The 22,818-nt window shown below is 37.4% G+C and overlaps 1 protein-coding gene across 1 annotated transcript in view; it reads right to left on the bottom strand.

Annotated features, from left to right (window-relative positions):
• Positions 1 to 22,818, bottom strand: part of NEGR1 (neuronal growth regulator 1) — a 1,022,884-nt gene that overhangs the window by 211,403 nt on the left and 788,663 nt on the right. Inside the window, exon 5 of the mRNA XM_040232560.1 lies at positions 19,148 to 19,268. Within this exon, the coding sequence (XP_040088494.1) occupies positions 19,148 to 19,268 (121 nt within the window). The remainder of the gene's footprint in view (positions 1 to 19,147; positions 19,269 to 22,818) is intronic.

The following is a 22,818-nucleotide window of genomic DNA, read 5'->3' as shown; positions in this document are numbered from 1 at the left end:
ACTCTACTGCTCCCTAAATGATTTTCTTCTCTCTGTGTCTCTTTTTCTTACTCTGCATATCACTCTCCAAATTGTTGTAGAATTTATAAAATCGAAACCACAATATTGCATTGTTCTCTCTAGCAGTTTCTATACATACAAGTCTACCCAAATAAACAATTGCTTTAAATTTCTCAAAAGGCAAGGCCATATGGACATACTTTATGTTTGAATTCTACATAGTACGTAATAGTGGTATCTTAGGTGAATAATACATAGTTCATAAGTCAATAGGGCTTCCCTGGTGGTTAAGATGGTAAAGCATCTGCCTGTAATTCAGGAGACCTGGGTTTGATCCCTGGGTTGGTAAGATACCCTGGAGAAGACAATGGCAAACCACTCCAGTATTCTTGCCAGGAGAATTCTATGGACAGAGGAGCCTGGTAGGCTATATAGACCATGGGGTTGCAAAGAGCTGGACATGACTGAGTGACTAACTGCTGCTGCTGCTGCTGCTAAGTCACTTCAGTCATGTCCAACTCTGTGCGACCCCATAGACGGCAGCCCACCAGGCTCCGCCATCCCTGGGATTCTTCAGGCAAGAACACTGGAGTGGGTTGCCATTTCCTTCTCCACTCTCACGTATGTCAATGAAGTTTGAATGACACAACGAATGATCCCCACAACACAGAGATCACTAAGTCCCCTTAAGTGGCCCCTTTAAGAATGTTTCTTTCTAAATATGAAATCTGCTATAATGAGAAGCCAACCAAATAATAACTTCTCCCTGCTGCTGCTGCTCCCTAACTAACCCTAAAATTTATTGTGAAAGAATGTGCTAATCATAATATGGGCTACAGAAGCTCTTAGCTCAAACGGCTTGTTAATTTTTCATCTTTAATGTGTTCAAGTCTTAGTATTAAGCATTTCTTTAATCACAAAGATGCTAATAATTGACATTCCCCTGAGAGTTTAGGTTGAACTCCTTTGCATTATGTTATGTGACTTGCATCTGAATTTAGATAAAATATACTGTAGTTACATGCAGATTAAAATAAGAAACCATGCTTGATTATTCTGGGAATTACTTATATTTCATGTCATAGCTGAATTTGGTTTATCCAAGACTCAAATTTTAATCAGATTAATAAAATTTTTAGTATTGAAAAAATTTCACTTGACCTATAAACCTAATGACCTCCAATTCTGACACAAGAAAATATGGCATAAAATATCTAGGACATGGAAAATTGAAACATCTGTATCATGGGGCCTTCCCTAGTAGCTCAGTTGGTAAAGAATCCACCTGCAATACAGGTGACCTCAATTCGATTTCTGGTTTGGGAAGATCCGCTGGAGAAGGGATAGGCTACCCACTCCAGTATTCTTGGGCTTCCCTGGTGGCTCAGCTAGTAAAGAATCTGCCTTAAATGTGGGAGACTTGGGTTCGATCCCTGGGTTGGGAAGATCCCGTGGAGAAGGGAAAGGCTACCCACTCAAGTATTCTGGCTGGAGAATTCCATGGTTTGTATGGTACATGAGGTTACAAAGAGTTGGACACAACTGAGCAACTTTACTGAGACTGCTACTTCTCAATATAGTATCATATTGCAAATCTATCAATATTTATGCTAAAATCCCACAGTGATTCTTACATATTTTTCTGCATCACACCAGTAAATTTATTTTTAAACAATAGTATATGGTATGTATAAAAATCCAAAGTTATTTGTCCTTCATTATAGCAGATTTCAAGCTTTAGCAAGATGGCTTAAATCAAATGGTGTGTGCATGCTCAGTCATGTTCAACAATTCGTGACCCTATGAACTGTAGCCCACCAGGCTCCTCTGTCTATATGATTCACCAGGCAAGAATGCTGGAGCGGGTTGCCATTTCCTCCTCGAGGGGATCTTCCTGACCCAGGGACTGAACCCACCTTTTTCATATCTCCTGCACTGGCAAGTGGATTCTTTCACTACTAGACATGGGAAGCTCATGTCTAATAGCTTCCCTGGTGGCTCAGCAATAAAGAATCTGCCTGCCAATGCAGGAGATACAGGTTTGATCCCTGGATCAAGGAAGATTCCCTGGAAGAAATGGCAACCCACTCCAGTATTCTTGCCTGGGAAATCCCACGGACAGAAGAGCCTGGAAGGCCACAGTCCTTGGGGTCACAAAAGCATTGGACATGACTTAGAGACTAAACGACAACAAAATGCTAAAGCTGCGTCTTCCAGAGGACTCAGCAACTCCTTAGACTACTAACTCCCTTTTGTGTCCCATCTACCAAAACCAAGACTCATTTTTCTACCGAAGAATTGATAAGAAATTTGTTAGAGTCTTCATTTGGCTAGACTCTGGAGAGAAAATCCCAAGGGAGTATACTCCGTTACTTCATGGAGTATATTTGCTTATGTTCCTTATGGCTGTTTTTCTGAGCTGGGATCCAAATCTCTGCCCTTTAATGTATCTGAAGGCAAAGCCCCAGATGCTGCTAAACCATGCAGTGAATCCACACTCTGTATGTGCAGGCCCATTTTTGGCCCCTAGCCAGCAGTGTTATGTGTATTCTTACCAGAGTGGCACATTAGTAGCACTTTAGCAGTAGTAGCTCCTTCTGCTCTGATCAGCCTGGCAGGTGATTATGGCCAATAAAAAAGAAAAGCATCTTCCCTGGGGGGATTTTCTTCCTTGAGAGGAAGCTATCTCCAAGATAACTGGAAAAGTCCAAAGCTTACTTTCTTCTATACTGGGGAGTTTTAGAAGTACTGACTGCTCACGCATCATTGAAGAACCTGTCTTTGCCTGGTAGATGACTGGGGAACTCTTTCCAAAGCTGACCTGGAAGGAGAGTGACTTCTGAGATGGGATATATCTCTGGAGGGTATTTCTATGATTTTCCTACAGTTATCTAGAGATAGTGGCAGTGAAAGCTTTCTCAGCTATTTAAATCAATTCTAAAAATTACTATACAAATGATTTCTATGCTGGGTGATTAGGGGCTAAGCTGAACAACACATTATTACTGAAGCTTTTTCAAGAAGAATCATATATATTCATATATATATGAATACATCTTAGTTATTATTATTAATACTTATTATTAATAGATACAAAAAAAATGAACTATGCCTAGAAGTCCCATCACGAGTGACCCTAATGTAATTTCACTGCTTGACTGAAAATAAATAAGGAAAGAGATCTTTATGATGAGTTTTTAATGAAGCAGGCTTCTTCTAATATGTTTAAATATAATTATATTTTCTAAAAGAGAGTCATTCTTTTTATATCAAACATACATTTGACAAATTGAATTGCTGTTCTGTGTTAAAGAAAACCCTTTGTAGGCTTCAAGCATGTGTCATGAACCTATTCACAGGATGATCCTGGACCCACTGGATTTTTCATATTTATTATAGATTTGTTTGAGTCCAGACTTCTTTATTTGCATCAGTGATATGAAATCTGAAAGTGGCAACTCAAGAAATAATTCACAACACAACTTGCAGTGAAACCAGAGAACAAAAAACACTGGAATATTGCGTTTTCAGGAGTTCATTCTCTCTTCCTAGATACTTAACCCTTTAAGTTCTAAGAGAATGGTTTTTGTCCTTAGCTTATAGAATAAGAGATGTTTACTATAATCCCTCCACTCAAAAAGAAAAAAAAAAACTTTATTAAATAGGATATTCCTTAGCATGTGGTGCCTGCTTAGAAATGCCTGGTCATTTTTTTTTTTTTTTTGCATTTTTACTATTCATTGGACCCCATGGATATAAGATTGTTCTACTACTGTGGGTTCTGAGGTCCTCTACCCTCTGTTACCTCTAGGAGTTTGTTCCAAACCACTATGATCTGCATCCCCCCACTGCCAAATTCATATACTGAAATCCTAAGTCCCAAAGACAGTGGTATTATTAGGTGGGTCTTTCGGAGGAACTTAAAAGTGATGAAGGTAAAACCTTCATGGTTGAGATCAGTACTTCATAAAAGAGACCTCAGAGATATCCCTACCTGTTTCTGCCATGTGAAGATGCAATGAGAAGTCTGACACCCAGAAGGGTATCCTGACCCAATCATGCTGCACCCTGATCTTGGACTCTCAGCCTCCAGCACTGTGAGATAAATTTCTTTGGTTTATAAGCTACCTAGTTTGTGGTATTTTGTTGTAGCAGCTCAAATGGACTAAGACACATACCAAGGACCACTGCCCTCCTTCTTTCTTTTGTCTTTTGTTAATATCTCATATATCTGTGAACTGAAGGCTATTTGCTTTGCCAGCAGATTCTGGACTTCCCTCAGAGCTCAGTTGCAATGCAGGAGACTCCAGTTCGATTCCTGGGTTGCGAAGATCCCCTGGAGAAGGGAAAGGCTACCCACTCCAGCATGCTAGCCTGGAGAATTCCATAGACTGTATAGTCCATGGGTTCAGACACAACTGAACAACTTTCATTTCATTTCACTTCACTTCTGCCAACTCATAACTGACACAGCCTGACCAATTAACTAGTTCCGAGTTAGAACAGTTCTTCATATTTTCAGTGTCAGTCAGAGGCAGCACATGGAAAGCATATTAACAACTATGGTACTTCTCTTTCTGGTATATGAAATGTTAACAAACTTTACAATAACCTCTCTTAAACAGTATCTATCTAGGATAGCCAGAAAACCCAGAACAACATCACAATAGCAAAACTGGCCATATAGCCATTAGCACTGATTGTTAAAGTTGCAAAAATAAATGGGACAACTAACCCTGACCTCATTCATTTAAAATATAAATCCAGCCTCAGTACCAATTTTGGGACTATAATTTTTATTTGCCTTTCCTGGTCAGGAGTAACAATAGACATTTCTAGAGAAGCAAGCATTTGTTGGGAAAGATTGAAGGCAGGAGGAGAAGGAGATGACAGAGGATGAGATGGTTGGATGGCATCACTGAATCAATGGACATGAGTTTGAGTAAACTCTGGAAGTTGGTGATGGACAGGGAGACCTGGCATGTTGCAGTGCATGGGGTTGCAAGAGTTGGACACGACTGAGTGACTGAACTGAACTGAACTGAAGCTTTCAGGTGCAAATAGTCACAGGAAAATTCCATTGCTAGTATAGGAACCATGTATGAGTGTGTCAGATAACAACAGTAAAATTATTAAAATAACTTCCAAAAAAAATAAAAAACAACTTTCAATAGGAATGGGAGAGGTGTTCTTAAATGGTAATAGATCTTTTATCAGACTAGAATTACAAAAGAATATGATAATAATATGGGCTTCCTTGGTGGCTCAGATGGTAAAGAATCTTCCTGCAATGCAGGAGACCTGGGTTCGATCCCTGGGTTGGGAAGATCCCTTGGAGAAGGGCATGGATACCCCCTCTGGTATTCTTGCCTGGAGAACACACACACACACACACACACACACACACACACACACACACACACACACACACACACACACACACACACACACACACACACACACCTGATAGTAATGTATCATGTTATATAGCTGGGTAAGATGAATACAGGCTTACTAACTGATATTTGGGTGGTAACATAGGAAATATGGAAGGTGGTAGGGGAAAGTAAGCAGCTCTGGAATCATAAGAGTTATATTTACAAAGAAAAGGAACATTACTTCCAGAAATTGATTTCAGGCTTATACAGTTGCAAGTCATGGTATGAACTAAAGATACAGTTCAAAAAAAGAGCTTTAGAGATAGTTGTGGGTGATGGTAAACACTCTGATATGGTATTAATGGAAATAGAGTTTAATTTTGTCATCAAACAATTATTAAATATCTCTTATGCTTGAGGCACTGATTTAGGAACCAAAGAGAAGTAGATAAATAAAACATTATTAGTATCTAAAAGGTTTTAGCTACATCTGAAAATCTGAAAATGACACTGAGGTCCTTGTACAACACAATATTATAATGGCTCTTTCAATGATAAAGTTTCAGCTTAAATACATATATCTGGCTCTGAATTCATGACTATTTCTGTCTTTTCAGTGTGAGCAGGAATGGTTTATGAATGTGGAAAATTATAGCTGTTCTCAACACATTTATGACAGAAGTTAATCTAAGAAACTTCAACATTATACAGAAACTTTTAGTGTTAAGAGTGTGGGAAACTGACATTTAGGCATTTTCAAAGGTATGATCAGCTAATTTTCATCGCCATCCTATGAGGTAAGCATTATTAGTTCTATTTTGCAGAGGAGAAAAAAGAACAATTTAGAAAAAAAATTTTTATTTTCCACCATTTGATAAGTGAAACTGAAAGTCACTCAGTCGTGTCTGACTCTTTGTGACCCCATGGACTATACAGCCCATGGAATTCTCTAGGCCAGAATCCTGGAGTGGGTAGCCTTTCCCTTCTCCAGGGGATCTTCCCAACCCAGGGATTGAACCCAAGTCTACCTAATTGCAGGCAGATTCTCTACCAGCTGAGCCATAATGGAAGCCCAAGAATACTAGAGTAGGTAGCCTATCCTTTTCTCCAGTAGATCTTCCTGACCCAGGAATTGAACCTGGGTCTCCTGCATTGCAGGCAGATTGTTTACCAACTGAGCTATCAGGGAAGCCCATTTGATAAGTTGTAGAACCAAAATTAAAATCCAGGTCTTCTGAATATTGGTATCCTCCAAAAGTAGCAACTGATATTTTGAAACCACCAAGGGAAATCAGAATATTGTATTCGAATTTGGAGAGACAAGTCAGAAATCATGGGTTGTTGAAGAAAATCAAGTAAAATCAAGGAATAAAACTAATAGTGTTAAATAACCAAGTTTTCCTGTGGCATTCATGCCAAGAAAGCCAGGTTTAATTCATGAGGTGAAACTAGTGGGGTAGACAGTCAAATAAAAATGTAGGGCTTGGTTCAGATAGGGTTTGGTGATTTCTCTGGCAGTTCAGATAAGCTAGAGGCCTCTTTACCCATTATGGGCTTAATTTTGCACAGCAATGCCACCCCTTACATCAGGTGTCGTTAGCCTCCAATGGAGTTAGCCTTTCAGGCTACTCAAGGTCCCAAGATGAGAAGCATGAAATTGGCTTTCACCTCCCTCCTCAGGTCACCTTCCTTCACACAAACAGACCTCTTCAGTATCAATTATTGCTTATTTTTTCCCCTAGTTTCACTAAATATTTGGGTGGTAGTAAGTCTCTCCCCATAGTGTACATGCATGCTGTACCAAGATTGACAGAAAAAAAAAACAAAAAAACAGAACCTAGAAGATTAACAAGAAAGCAATATATTTAAGCCCAGAATTATCTCTCAAGTCTGAATTTCAGTGATGCTCTGAAGTTACTGTGTTCTCTCTGACCTGGTCAAATCCTCATCGTAGCATCATATGCATCTCTTTGTAAGTTTTTATCTATTTGTGTGGCTTTTGATTGTGTTCCATATCCCCCATTAGAGTGTGAGTCCATTCAGGCAAGGATCCTGGCTGGTTTTCTTATTCATCACATTCTAAGTATGTAACAGAGTGCTGGGCATTTTAATAATTTTACAGTAAGTGTGTGCTTGACTGAGTGAATTTTTACATTTTTTAATGCTTAGGTTTTCATCTATAAAATGGGAAAAATGAAGCCAATTTCAAAGTGTTCATAAAAGAATATTTTAAACATATAAAATGTAATATTGTACACATATATACACATATATACCAAACACAGTAAGCACTGGATATATGATAGGTGTCATTATTGTTCAATGATAGAGTCTGTTTATTAGAACAGATACCTTTCCTCTCAGATGGCAGAAAAATATTAAATATCGAGCATACAGGAAATTATTTTTAAAGAAAAGATCTAGGAGAGTGACTGAAAGGATCATGGCATCATGATTTCAAGATATGCCAAACTCAGTATCAATTACATGCACATTAACAACCTCATCTAGGCTTTTCACAGATGTGTCGGGTAGATTAAAAAAAAAGTAAAAAGAGGGAGGAGAGGAACTGCTAGAAACCAGAGACATGAAAATTTATGTGAACATGCCACTATAGCAACCTATTGGTTTTCTGTATCGCTTGGCACTCAAGGCCCCAAAACAATGTATCATTTATTCCCAGGAACAGACTGGAGGATATCATGCATCACTGTCTTAGCCCCAAGGGGTATCTATCTTTAGTGGCATATTTCAATAAATTAATATTATTATAATATATTAGGACATTTTAATGATTTTAGACTTTATTAGGCTATTTAAAATGTATGTTTTGTTTATTTCATCAATTTTAATGAAATTAATAATTTTAGATCAGAGACCTTTGGGCTGCTTTACTTGTGACAGTTTGATTTGCACAGGAATAATATTCCCTTTTAACCCTATATCAGTCCATGGGGTCGCAAAGAGTCGGACACGACTGAGCGACTTCACTTTTCACTTTCATGCATTGGAGAAGGAAATGGCAACCCACTCCAGTGTTCTTGCCTGGAGAATCCCAGGGACAGGGGAGCCTGTTGGGCTGCCGTCTATGGGGTCACGCAGAGTCGGACACGACTGAAGCGACTTAGCAGCAGCAGCAGCAATCCTATATCAAATAAACAAAGGCTACAGTGCAGATGTCCATACTTCCCTGACTGCAGTGAGTCTTGTATCCCTGACAGCCTGGCCTGTGTCTAGATTTCTCTTTGCTTCAACTGCTTTTCTAATATCAACGTGCTTATGATTTTAATGTCAAATTTTATCCTACAATATACCAACACAACCACTTTGCAGAGACCGAGTTGACAAGAAGAAATCCTGGGAAATCAGAACTGAGCAACAGAAACTAGCTTCCTTTCTGTAGTCACACATTGGGTTTACAGTGTTCCACAATCTAAGGTGATAATATATTTCTATGAATAGTCTCTTATCAATTTGAAGATGTATCAAAACTAGAATGGCTCTACTTTATCGTTATGAAAAGGCCACAACTCATTCTCACAACAGAGTTTATTCCAAACACCATGTTAGATGTTGAGAGCATGATGGTTAACATGGCAGAACTCTTACTCCCTGGTAGATTATATTAGGAGGAAAGATGGGCAAGTAAAAAAGTTGAGTATGGTTTAAAAGAGTATTTCAAGGAGGCTTCCTGAGTGACTCACTGGTAAAGAATCCATCTGCCAGTGCAGGAGAAACAGATTCAGACTCTGATCCATGAAGATCCCGCATGCCGCCGAGCAACAAGGTCTGTGTACCATGATTCTTGAGTCTGTGTTCTAGAGCCCAGACTGCAATTACTGAGCCCACATGCTGCAACTACTGAAGCCTGCACATCCTAAAGCCTGTGCTCTGCAACAAAATGAGCCTTTGCAATGAGAAACCTGTGCATCACAACTAGAGAGCAGCCCTGACTCCCCTCAACTAGAGAAAGCCCTGGCAACAAAAAAGACACAGAACAGCCAAAAATAAATAAATGAATAAGTAATGACTTCTGTAAGAGTTTTGAAAAAGTACTTAGATAGAGGTGAGCAAATGGGAGTACATCTGGAGAGCTTCCTCTTTTAGCATGAAAGTCTCAGGGTAGTTTTCTGAGAGAAGGTGACACTGAATTGAGACAAAAGGACTAGTGGAAGGCAGAGCTACCTGTCAAAGGTAGCCGTGTGTGTGTGGGTGTGGGTGTGGGTGTGTAAGGGGCTTATTATAAGCAAAACAGGCAACATATGAAGAGGCTTGAAAGACAGAGATCATATCACAGTTTGGTAACTGAATATTTCAGGATGGATAAACCCCTATTTTGAGACAGCAGAACGGCAAGACTCATAGCCAGAGAGGTCAACCGTGGCTAGAACATGAAAGTCTCCCATGCATGGTGTACTCTTAGGACTTTATTCTAGGGGCAGTCAGGAATCACTGAAGGATTCCAGGACAAAGTGCTAAGGCCAAGTATTTACTTTGGAAATATCACTATGCATTTTAAGAACACAACCAAAACCCTGCTCTCTCATGGACTGTGTATCCAGTATTAACACCTGATTTCACTATGCTTCCCAAGCAAACTCGGCACTCAGAATTCTTCCAAATCTCTTTTCCTGCATTCCTAATCTCAGCTAATAGCTTCACCATTCAACCTTGTTATTGAGACAGAAAACTTGGAATTACCTTCAAATTGTCCTTTCCTTGTATCTAATCAGACACTGAAATATACAAATAATATATTTTCTGTCTTGCTTTTAAACTGAAAAACCAATAACCCAGTTTAAACCATATTTTATATCTTTCCCATCCATTCTTTCCAAATGCTTCCAGAAATGTTCTGTGAAGATGAGAAGTAGATCGTTTTACTACTCTTGAAAAGGCCCCAAATGGCTTCCTAGGGCTTATGGAATCAAGCCCAAATGTCTTATGATATTTAAGATCCCTCAAGTCTTGCCCTAAGGGTCCATTCTAAACCTACCTCCTATTACATACACCAGATTTCACGTCCTGTATCCTGAGACATAACAAAGTCTCCACACAATGCCCATATGAATTGATTGTGTTCTTTCCTTGCTTATGATTATTTTCAACTCCTTGCAATATTTGGAAATTCTATTCATTGTTTGTTTTCCAGCACAAAAACTACCTTCCCCACCCTCTGGAAGCATTTGTTAATGTTCTGATTTGAGTTGAACTGACTGTTGCTGTGCACTTTTAAGGAGTTGACTTAGGGTTCTCTTCAGATTTTCTTGGTACTTAACTTCATTTTGGTGATTTTTATGACAGGTCACAAATTGTAAGTCAGGAGATGCAAACTAGAGTTAGTCCACTTTCAACCTCGTTTGATTGGCCCAAAGTTTTCAATAAAATAATATGTCTTTATGTCTTACCTGGACATGTGCTCTCCAGATCCCAATATTTGTTTCAGATGTTTACCCTTTATCAACTTGGCCTTGAATGACTAAGTCATCACAGGGGCGATGAAGTTGTATTGATAAGACTTTGGTTGTAAAAAGGCATGAAATATCATCAGAATGAAATTAATATACTAATAAAAATAAACAGCTACATAATAATGAGATATTATTAGAAATTCAAGTTCTTTCGATGCGGGAACTTATTTCTTTTTCAAATTTTACAAATTACCTCACAGATAAGTGCCTGATGCAAAGAAAGAAAATCTCGGGTCAGCAGAGAAGATCATTTTTAATGTGGGGTGGTAATGAAATTTATGCCCTGTCTAGATGACCCAGTACCCTTCTAAATCAAAATATGTAATGACTTACTCATAGTAACAGCCTTGCAAATGAGAGGACAAGAGGGGTGATGGGCAGGGTGTGTGTGTGTGTGTGTGTATAGAATTATAATTCTAGACCCCTCTGAATAATCAAATTGTGGTATAAAATCTAGAAGAGGGCTATCTTGACATGAGAGTCAGGAAATTAGGGGAGTGGTTGTTTTGATTTTAAGGTCACTTTATTGAGGTATAATTGATGTATATAAAATTCTATGTATTTTATATATACTATGCAATGAATTTGGATAACCTCAATATAAAGTGAAACCATCAATATAAAGGCCATAAACATATTCATCAACCTCCCAACTTTTCCTTGAAATTAGATTTTTACTGCCCATTCTTTAATTCCCTTCAGCAAGTCATTTTACCTTTATGAGATTGTGTTTTTCTTAGGCATAATCTAGTTAGAATTATGCAAGGAATGAGTAAGATAATATGCAGTGATTATATAATATGTGATGTAAGACTTCAAAGTTAGCGTGTAGGATAAAAGTCGCATGCCATTAAAACTGCCCTTGTGTGTGTGTTCAGTTGCTCAACTATGTCCAACTCTTTGTGACCCCATGGACTGTAGTCCTCCAAGTTCCTCTGTCTGTGGAATTCTAAGGCAAGAATGGGTTGCCATTGACAATTCCCTAGACTTCCTTACTTTAAACTAACACACTTCACAAAGTCTCCAAAATGGAAGGCCAGCCCTTCAGGGTGAGTACAGTGATCTGTTAGAGTATAAGAAAAAGATAATAAAATGTCCATTTAAGTTTCATTTATATGACATCTCCTAAATTGTATATGTTTTAGCTCATTTAATATATGCAATATACTAATTCAGAAATGCATGTACATAATTTACAAATAAGTATGCATATTTTAGTAGTTTTGCTAAGGTTTAAATTTCACTCATAGGGATATGTATTCTAAAATAGTTGTGAAATACTGTTTTACATCGTTCTCCATGGTTGAGCACTGGATGAAATAGTTGATTTTTGTTTTAGAACCATGTTATATTAGACACACATTTTCCACCTGAAAATCTCACTGAGAATGGAGATATACTCACACTATCAGAGGAAATAGGAATGAAGACTGATTGAAGGAGTAGCAGGAATATGTCTCCCACTGCCTGTCTTTCTGAAACATATACTGAGTGGAGTAGCGAGTTCATGCCATTTTAATTGTTACTATTATATATTTATCTCTTTCTTTAACTTTTTCTTCCTCTCTCAAGTACCACCCAAAGCTTAAAGAGTTGATTCTATCATAAGTGAAATGCAAAAATGTCCTTCTTTTTCTAAATTACCATATATAAAAATGCTTTGAAAATCATAGTGTTATATGAATGTGATGTATGTATTCATAACTTTGACACACACAAATTACATGAAAAACAGCAAAGAAAAAAGGATCAATGAAGACACCGAGAAATATTTTAACACATTTTTCTGGTTCCCTTGAAAATAAAAGAAAGGAAGAAGACCCTCCCTCTTATATTCCTTCATTAAAATGAATAACTCAGATGAAATTTATGGCCTGTCTAGACGATCCAGTAGTAAGTAATCTAGAATAGGAAAACAGAGAGGAAAGGTCATTCCACTTCATTATGATTTTCCAAGTTTACCTCACCTCTGTAAAGCTAACAGTAAAAAAAATCATCATTCCCTAAAGTGAAAACCCAACCTGATTGAAAAAGGTCATCATACTTCTGTGTAATGTGAACCTGGCATACTCCACCTGGCTGATTTTAGGCATTTTCCTATCCATTAAGTGGTAACTGTGTTCATTGTGTAACACGTGCATGCATGTTTTACGTACACAGACAATAAATCCTTTAAAACAGGCAATAAGGTACTGCTCATCATATTCCCTTTGAAGCAGTGGTGTAAGCTGAACAAATTACAGGATTCTGAAGTGAGAGGTGTGCTAACGTGGATATTTGTAGTAAAGAATGGCAAAAATTCATAGACTAAATTTGATATCCATTGCTTAAAAAGTCAAAATATTATAAGTTCTCATCATCAAATATATTCAATTGTAGTTATACATTTGCTATTAACAGGTATATTGATCATTTTAATTTTTTACTACATATTTGTTTTCCATTCATGGATGTAATTTTTATGTATCTTATTTGTAACTTTTGTATCCTTTTCTTAAATTATGATAAATTATTAGGAAAAAAACCTTATTGATAATAAAGAATTCTAAAAAGCATAGCCACAATGGGACATTTGCTTAAAAATAGACAGTGAATAAAGCATGCATCATTCTAAAACACTGGAGCAGTTAAACTCATCATACAAAATAAGAAGGCAAGTCTTTCTAAATTGCAGGCCTGGATTTGAGGACAGCTAAAAATCAATAGGAGGTAATCCAAATAAGTAGACAAATAACAAAATTCTTATTTAAGTCAAGATGGCATTATCATATCCATAAAGTGATATAAAATCTGTTTTTGTAATACCTATTTAAATTTTAGGCTATTAAAATTTACTTTATGTTTTTAGTCTTACTCCTAAGTGAATGTACTATTCTCAAGCCATAGATCAACTTAATTTCATGTCATCAAAAACATTATTTACTTAAAGTGTCCTTTCACTACATATAAGGAGTGTATTTCTTCTTATCAGTCTTCTCTGCAAAAACCACCACAATATTGCAAAGCAATTAGTGTCCAATTATAATAAATTAATTTTCAAAAAGAGATAAAAATGTTTAAATTTTTAGTTTTATGTATAATCAAAGTCTGAACTCTAGGTCTCCTAACACTTGATGTATTTATACATAGAGTAAAATTTAGCATACTAGAATTGTCCCTGCCAGGCATGCTGAAAGTCACTACAGTGTTAAAAAAAATGACCACTTTACGTGTGCCGAGTCACTTCAGTCGTGTCCAACTCTTTGAGACCCCATGCACTATAACCTTCTAGGCTCCTCTGTCCATGGGATTCTCTAGGCAAGAGTACTGGAGTGAGTTGCTGGGCCCTCCTCCAGTGGATCTTAGCAACTCAGGATCAAACCCACATCTTTTATGTCTCCTGCATTAGCAGGTAGGTTTTTTACCTCTAGCGCCACTTGGGAAGCCCAGACTATTTTATACAAAGAAATAATATCTTCATAACAAATATATAACTTTAGTCATTGCTATGATGCTTACCCAAATAGTGCAATAAACTAAAGGTCAAATGGCTAATATTTCTTATGTATAAACAATTACATCATTCATAAGAGAGACAGTGTGACAGACATCTTTGAAGATGACATCTGATGGTTCTCACCTCTTAATGTTTATGTTCCCCTGTAATCTCTTCCTCTTTGAATAGGGTTACCTTTTATAATTAATAATATATTGCAGAAATGACAGAGACTTCTCAGACTAGGTCATGAACAGCTTCCATGGTGTTCTCTTGAATCACTAGTTCTGGGGAAAGTCAACTGTCTTGGTATAAAGATGTCAAGCAGCCCTATTTAGAGATCTATATAGTGATTAACAGACACCTTCTGTCAGTAATGGTTGCTTCCCTGGTGCCTCAGTGGTAAAGAATTCACTTGCCAAGGCAAGAGACTTGGGTTTGATCCCTAGGTTGGGAAGATTCCCTGGAGAAGGAAATGACAACCCATTCCAGAATTTTTGCTTGGGAAATCCCATGAACAGAGGAATCTGGTAGGCTGCAGTCCATGGGGTTGCGAGAGAATTGGACAAGACAATGGCTAAACAACAATCTGTCAATAACAGGCACCGTTTGTGGGGCATGGAAGTGAGCCGTCTTAGAAGCTGATCCTCCAGTCCTAGTGAAGTCTTCAGAGAATCAGCACCAGGTGACATTTGATGGGAACCAGGTGAGAGACCCTGAGCCATATCCTACTAGGAATTCCACCAGGAATGCTCCTGGATTCCTGACCCAGATATACTGAGATAACAAAAGCTTACTGTTTGAAGTTGCTAAATTTGTGGTTGTTACTTAGCAACAGAAAACTAATAATGGCAATGTAAACAAAGGACAGAACATAGGTTGAGAGGCTGACAAACGTAAAATGTGTCCTGATAGCATCTTTTATGTGAGTGCTCTTAGACAAGTTAGTTTCTTATGTTTTAGTTTTGTCATCAGTAAATTGAAAATAATAAATCATACCTAAGAGAGGTCTGAAGAATAAATGAGATAGAATGTAAAGGTCCTGGGAAGTAATTTATCCTTGGTAATGTTTCTTCCTTGTATTTAAATTGTGCTTAATTTTGCAGGATCTTTTTTTTTTTTCTTAAGTTTTCAAGCAGATTATTCTCAGTGCACAGAAGAGGATTTTACAGGTTATGGTACAACTAGAGGCAAAGATAAGATTAGAGATGATCAGGTATTTCCTCCTATTTGTTTGTGTTGATTTGCTCATATTTATCTGAGTGAAAATCTGGCTTTGAAAATCTTGACTTAAACAAGATGAATTTTTATAAACATCTCTTAAAATACATGAGCTTCCCAGGTGGTGCCAGGGGTAAAGAATCCACCTGCCTATGCAGGAGCTGCCAGAGACACGAGTTTGATTCCTGGGTCAGGAAGATCCCCTAGAGTAGGAGATGCAACCCACTCTAGTATTCTTGCCTGGAAAATTCCATGGACAGAGGAGCCTGGTGGGCTATGGGGTAGCAGAGAGTTGGGCATAACTGAGCATGTACGCACAAAAGTATATGAAGAGAGTAAGTTATTTCTGAATATTTTTCAAGCCTCAAGTATAAAAAGAAATAAAACTAAGAAAATAAAACTTCTCCAGATCTTGTAAAAACTCTGCTCTGTTCCAAGAGAGTCTCTGACAGCCTCATGCTTCTGTTAACAACCTTGAGGTCAAGAAAACACCCTGAAAACATGCTGTTATCTGTTTCTTTTCCGTCTAGTTACCTTGACTCCATTATTTCTCTGTCTTTGACTAAACCAATTGAGAAAGTATAAGCGAGTGTTTCTATGTTCAGTCTTATTTTGCTAACTGATAAGTTACCTGAAATGCCTTTATCCTGGCATTTAACATTGACATTTCAAATTACTTTTGATAGATTCTGAGGTCCTATGACCATACTAGGTGTCACAGTATAGAGGTTAAACCCATGAACTCCATCTGAATATTTGCAAGACTTCTTGGGTTCAAATTCCAGCTCTGTTATTAACTATAGACTTGTGCAAAGTACTTATTATAAATACACTGTGCTTTGATTTCTCTTCAGCAAAAGGTAAGGATAAAAATATTATCTTTCTTACAGGTTTGTTGTGAAAATAAAATGGGTTAATGTTAAATAGCAAGTGCTTATCGCATAGATAGCTTTTCATTTTGATAAAATAAATATTTTAAATGTCCTGGGCCCTGAAGGTAGCATGGTAGATGCACTTAGTGAGTGTAACAACAATCATTTGACCAGCAGAAGTTTTCTTTCTCTCACTCCCTGCTGCTGCTAGTCGTGTCCAACTCTGTGCGACCCCATAGACGGCAGCCCACCAGGCTCCCCCGTCCCTGGGATTCTCCAGGCAAGAACATAGAGTGGGTTGCCATGTCCTTCTCCATACATGAAAGTGAAAAGTGAAAGTGAAGTCGCTCAGTCGGGTCTGACTCTTCGTGACCCCGTGGACTGTGGCCTACGAGGCTCCTCTGTTCATGGGATTTTCCAGGCGAGGGTACTGGAGTGGGGTGCCATTGCCTTCTCCACTCCCTATATATATTCAAATTTGCTTTTTTGTAATTTTGAGAAGATAGATTTCTATATTCTAGTGGTATTTGAGAATTTGGATATTTCTTCAAATACAACTCTAACAAATAGTAAATGTATGCTTCATTCTTAAATGAAATATATATTTGCCTTTGAAAGTGCATTTGATTTTCACAGCTGCTAGATTTTTTTCTGTGAATGAGTGTATTAGGGAAGGGCTCTTATTGGGGAGAATTAATCAACCTATTTTAGCAGCAGTTCTAAACTCCTTTGAAAAGTTAAATAGTCCATCTCCCCACTTGGGAAAAGAAAAAAAAACAAAACAAAACACTGGAGCTACAACTGCAGACACCACTTGGCTCTTTGCTGTCTTTGGTATAGGCCAAGCAAGTGGGATGAGGATGGTTGTAGTCTTTTTGACAATGGTCACTGAATTTAGGAAAGTGAAAGAGAGAGAGATAGCAAAAAAAAAAAAAGTAGAAATAAAATGGACTCTAACAAAGGAGTTCTCACTTGTGCTACTAAGCATAATCCTGCTCATTAACCTTTCAGAAAGGCATGACAGTTTCAAAAGTGAATTTGAAAGATATGTAAAATAATTTAAGCTACTTTTTAAAAAGTGTGCTTTGTGGAGAACCAGGGATGGGGGAAGGAATTACAAGGACATCCTAACGGAAGGGGGGCTCTGAGGAGACAGAACTGAGACTCCATTCACCCCTACTTTCACAGATATTACTTAGTGCACTTTCTAATAGGATTATATTTGAACAAAGGGTTTCATAATTTTCAAAGGATTGCGAACCATGCTTCTAGATGTTTACCTCTATTGATATCACAAACTGAAAACTTCTTAACCTGGATTATCAGATTCTGAGGAAGGTTATATTGCCAAATATATATAATCTTGTAGGGTTGGGATGAGGGTGACCACAGATGAGTTTATCTAATTTTAGGTATATAAAAACATAGGGGAGCTTCCAAAAGCCACCAACATTTCCTATTAATAAAAACAATAATTAATTAGCAAAAAGAATTAGAAATTAAGCGGCCCAAATTGTAGAAGAGGTTGCATATAAAATAACTGCAAAAAAATTTTAGGTGGATCCACTATCAGTTATCCAAAACAAATAAGATAGTTATGGAGATCTCTTTTATTGTTTTATTGTTAAGGCTGATGTTGAAGGAGAATATTTCCCATAAATCCTCTTTTGATTACAGTTTAAGAAACAAAGTACCTACTCATGTCACATCCATTTTCATCCATTGTGGCAACATCTAAGTTCTTATGTGATTTCATCTGTTTTCTGTTCAGACACTTAGCTGTAATTAGTTATGAGACATGACACCTAATAAACCCCATATGTTTATGTTGAACAGTATGGCATTGCCAATATTTAGCCTTTTTGACTGAAAAAAAAATGTAAATTTCATATGGTTCAAACTAACATTTTCTAGAATACATTCCCTCCTTAATTTTGAAGCCATTATATATATATAATATATAAAATAGATGATATCCTCTCCTCTGTATTATATCTTCCATTTAATCCACAGGGGTCCCATACTTCTTTGTTGGTTTGATAAGAACAGGTGAAGAGGTCTGAATGAGCCCACTGGTTAAAAGTAAAGAGAAAGTCCTTAAGTCTTGTCTTCTTTTGTTCAACAGCTCTTGCTAAGGCTTTCAGAAGCACCTCAGGGGGACAATCATATAGAGCTGATGTCAGAGTAGCCCTAAAATCCCCTTCGTTAGTCCTTCAACCATGCAGTTTATCCCTCTACAGTCCCTTTAGTGATAGAATACCTGAAATGCCATATTCTATAAAAACAAAATGTTAAAATGTCTTGAGGGAGAGGGAGGCAGGTAAAAGGGTTAGGCTGATCAAGGAAGCCAGGCAGAGTCAGCAGCTCTGATTGCTTTTGGAGTGCTCTCATGGAAGCTGGGCCCAAGTCCTGTAAGAGCTGGTTTATTTCCCATGTAAACATGGTTTCCAGAAAGAGCAATGGTGTGCTGGCACCGAAAGGAGAGGTAGAAATGAAAGGCATCAGTGATGGGGGATTTGCTGGCATTTCTGAGATAATATAAACCAAAGTGGACATTTCTTCTGGATGCTATTAGCTACTCATCCCTCACACATGGGCCTCTTCGTGCCCTAGAGAAGGCTGCTAAGAATCATTCAAGCCAGTTAAAGAAACTGCTTAAAGTAAATATCTGAAACACAAACACATTAGCTCAAAGTGCTTGAAACAGAGTAATAATCACAAAGTCCTTACTTCTTCTCCCCTTTGTACCATTCAAAGGCCGGAGGCGGCACACCTGCACCTTCGCATCTTATCAATCCACTGCGTCCGGGGGCCACGGTGCCAGATTTAATTTCCTGAATTGTAGGAGCAACTGAAAAAGAAACAAAGAAGGAAAGAAACTGGTGGGTTAGTTAAAATAATCTTCAACAGAAACATAGCACACATATTTTTATTCCTTCTATAGTCAAAGCAATCATACGCCTGATAGACCAATGCATCACATTTTCAGTGTTTTAGCTTCTCATATGAGACTAGTCATTTTCAGCTTCATTTTTCAAGTTGGACAATAGACAAATGTTCCTAGGGAGTGCAGAGTAAATGCAATACATTTTGGCCTTGCTTCCTATTGGAAAAATGGCATTGTTGAGGGGAACACTTCATCTGTACTCCAGTCAAACTACACTTCAATAATAGCTCTCATTCACTGAGTGACAGCTGGGAGCTAGTCATGGTCGCTCTGTGCTTTATGTTCATGATTTCGTCACAGTAATGCTCTAAGCTAGATGGCATTATCCCAATTTTACAAATGTGAGAACTGAAACTCAGAGAGGTTAAATAATTTGTCTGAGGTCACACAGCTACTTAGCTGCAGAGTTTGGATTTCATGTCAGGCATGTTGACTCTTCCTATTCTGTGTTTTTCCTTACTCCCTATCATGTTAGTGATTTTTAAAAATGTGTTTCCTTCTACCTGGAATGCTACCCTTTCCCATTTCCACAGATTCAAGGCCAAAATTTTGGGGTCACCATCTCCTTACTCTTCCTTGTTGCTCTGGCAGGAAATAGCTCTCCTTTTTTCAGAATAGTTTCTCTAAATCTCTCATAACATACACTTTGTGTCTTGTAATGATGGATACACCAGGCTTCCTTGTCAGCTGCCTACACACAGGATAAATATCTGATTTATCTCTGTTTATTCAGAGGTCAAAGCACAGTGCCTGGTACAAAATGATGCTTAAAAATATTCACTGTAGCATAGGAGAAGGGAATGGCTACTCACTCCAGTATTCTTGCCTGGACAATTCTATAGACAGAGGAGACCGGCAGGCTTACAGTCCATGGGGTCACAAAGAGACAGACGCGAGTGAGGGATTAACATATACATATGTGTATATATGTTTGCTGGAGAAGGAAATGGCAACCCACTCCAGTATTCTTGCCTGGAGAATCCCAGGGACAGAGGAGCCTGGTGGGCTGCGGTCTATGGGGTCGCACAGAGTCGGGACACGACTGAAGCGACTTAGCAGCAGCAGCAGCATATATGTTTGTGTGTATGTACGTATATGTAGATACACACATAAATATTGTTTTTATTTTTCTGTGAGAACCTGAATAATGTATGGAGCCAAAGGATGGAAGATTAGATAGGACCTTGAGGGCAATTTTAAGGACTTGGTTTCTACTCTGAATGAGATGGTGAATCACTACAGAGGGGGAACATAATCTGGCTTTTGTTTTATTTATTTTTTTAATTTTTATTTTTACTTTATTTCACTTTACAATACTGTATTGGTTTTGCCATACATTGACATGAATCCGCCACGGGTGTACATGAGTTCCCAATCCTGAAACCCCCTCCCACCTCCCACCCCATATCATTTCTCTGGATCATCCCCATGCACCAGCCCCAAGCATCCTGTATCCTGTATCGAACATAGACTGGCAATTCATTTCTTACATGATAGTATACATGTTTCAGTGCCATTCTCCCAAATCATCCCACCCTTTCCCTCTCCCTCAGAGTCCAAAAGTCCATTCTATACATCTGTGTCTCTTTTGCTGTCTCGCATACAGAGTTATCATTACCATCTTTCTAAATTCCATATATATGTGTTAGTAGTATCACATCACTCAGGCTGCTGTGTTAAGAAAAGATTATCATGAGGCCAGGATGAAAGCTGCTACAGTAAGTAAGGCAAGTGATGTTGACAGCTCAGACTACGGTGGTAGCACCTGAGGTAGTGGAAAGTTACTGGCTTTGAGGTATGTTGCTAAGTTGGAGCCAACAGGATTTTTTGACAGATGTAAAAAAAAAAAAAAAAAGAGGGTAATTTTATTTGGCTTAGGTAGAAGATTAGAATACCCATTGACTGAGATGGGTTCAACAGTTAAGTAGATGAGTTTAGGAGTTGTGCGCATAAGCCATTTTATTTAAAATATTTTCACTGCCTTTAAAATTCTATTTTTAAATGCTCCTCAATCTGCTTACTCATTTTTACTCCCCCTCTACTGTCAATCACTGATTTTTTAATTCTGTTAATAGTTTTGCCTTTTCCAGAATGTTATGTAGTTGGGGTCATATAACATGTTTCATATGTTTCATATTGGCTTGATACTGGCTTCTTTCACTTAGTAATATGCTTTAAGTTTATTTAAGTTTTCTCCATGTCTTTTCATTTCATTTTAGCACGGAATAATATTTCACTGTCTGTATGTACCACAGTTTATTTATCCATCCACCTGCTAAAGAATTTCTTGGTTGCTTTAAGCATGGGCAATCACATGGAAAGCCACTATAAACATCCATTTTTCTGTGTGGATGTAAGTTTTCGACTCCTTTGGGTAAATACCAAGAAGTACAATTGCTAGAGTATAGGATAAGAATATGTTTAGTTTTGTAAGAAACTTACAAACTGCCTTACAACATTTGCATACCTACCAACTATGTCTGAGAATTCCTGTTGTTCCATGTTCTCATCAGCATTTGGAGTCAGTGTTTCAGATTTTGTTCATTCTAATAGGTTTGTAGTGATCTCTATTTTAATTTGCATTTCACTAATGACATGATGTGAAGTGTCTTTTTATGTGCTTCTTTGTCATCTATACATCTTCTTTGGTCCACTTTTTATTTCAATTGTTTATATTAGTTTTTATTGAGTTTTAAGTATTCTTTATATATTGTGGATAACAGTCTCTTATCAGATGCATCTTTTGCAAATATTTTTCAGTCTGTGGCTTGTATTTTCATTATCTTGATAGTGTGATTCACAGAGCCAAAAATTCTAATCAATTTATCAACTATTTTTTTTTTCCATGACTTATGCCTTTGGTATCTAAAAGGTCATCACCAATTGCAAGGTCATCTAGACTTTTCCTATTTTATTTTTCCAGTTTTGTATGCCTCTATTTTTCCATAAATATTTTCTTTTCTACCAGTCTACATTTAGCAAAGTACATATTTCAATAACACTATGAAAAAGTTCAATATAACACGAATGTGGAATATGCAAATACTAATTCATTCAGACAAAAGACTTGACTAAGTGTGCACCTTGGATATATTTTAAGTTTCTTTAGAAAGCAATAAAAAGTTAGAGTTTAATGATTTTTCAATATGTAGTGAATATAAAAACTGTAAACACTCTTCCAACAGAACTGTCTTTCCTTTTAAAAATACCTGAGCAGATTAATCATTTATTGTTAAGGGTGATACTTTACTTTGAATTTATAGCACCTCTATTTCTCTATGGTATTTTTATTTTTAATAGTAGACTCAATTAGAAAGATATTTGAAAAGAAATATTTTTATAGATGTTTTGCTAATAACTTGGCAAAAAATAATTTGAGAAGTTTGAATAAGGAAATGAAAGAATATACATAAGCACATTTATATATACACAAATACAAACACATACATACTCT

The sequence above is a fragment of the Oryx dammah genome, unplaced genomic scaffold, assembly GCF_014754425.2.
Source record: "Oryx dammah isolate SB20612 unplaced genomic scaffold, SCBI_Odam_1.1 HiC_scaffold_28, whole genome shotgun sequence".
In the NCBI taxonomy this organism is placed as follows: Eukaryota; Metazoa; Chordata; class Mammalia; order Artiodactyla; family Bovidae; genus Oryx; species Oryx dammah.
The sequence above is the reverse complement of the archived record's forward strand: the minus strand, read 5'-3'. Positions and strand labels throughout refer to the sequence as shown.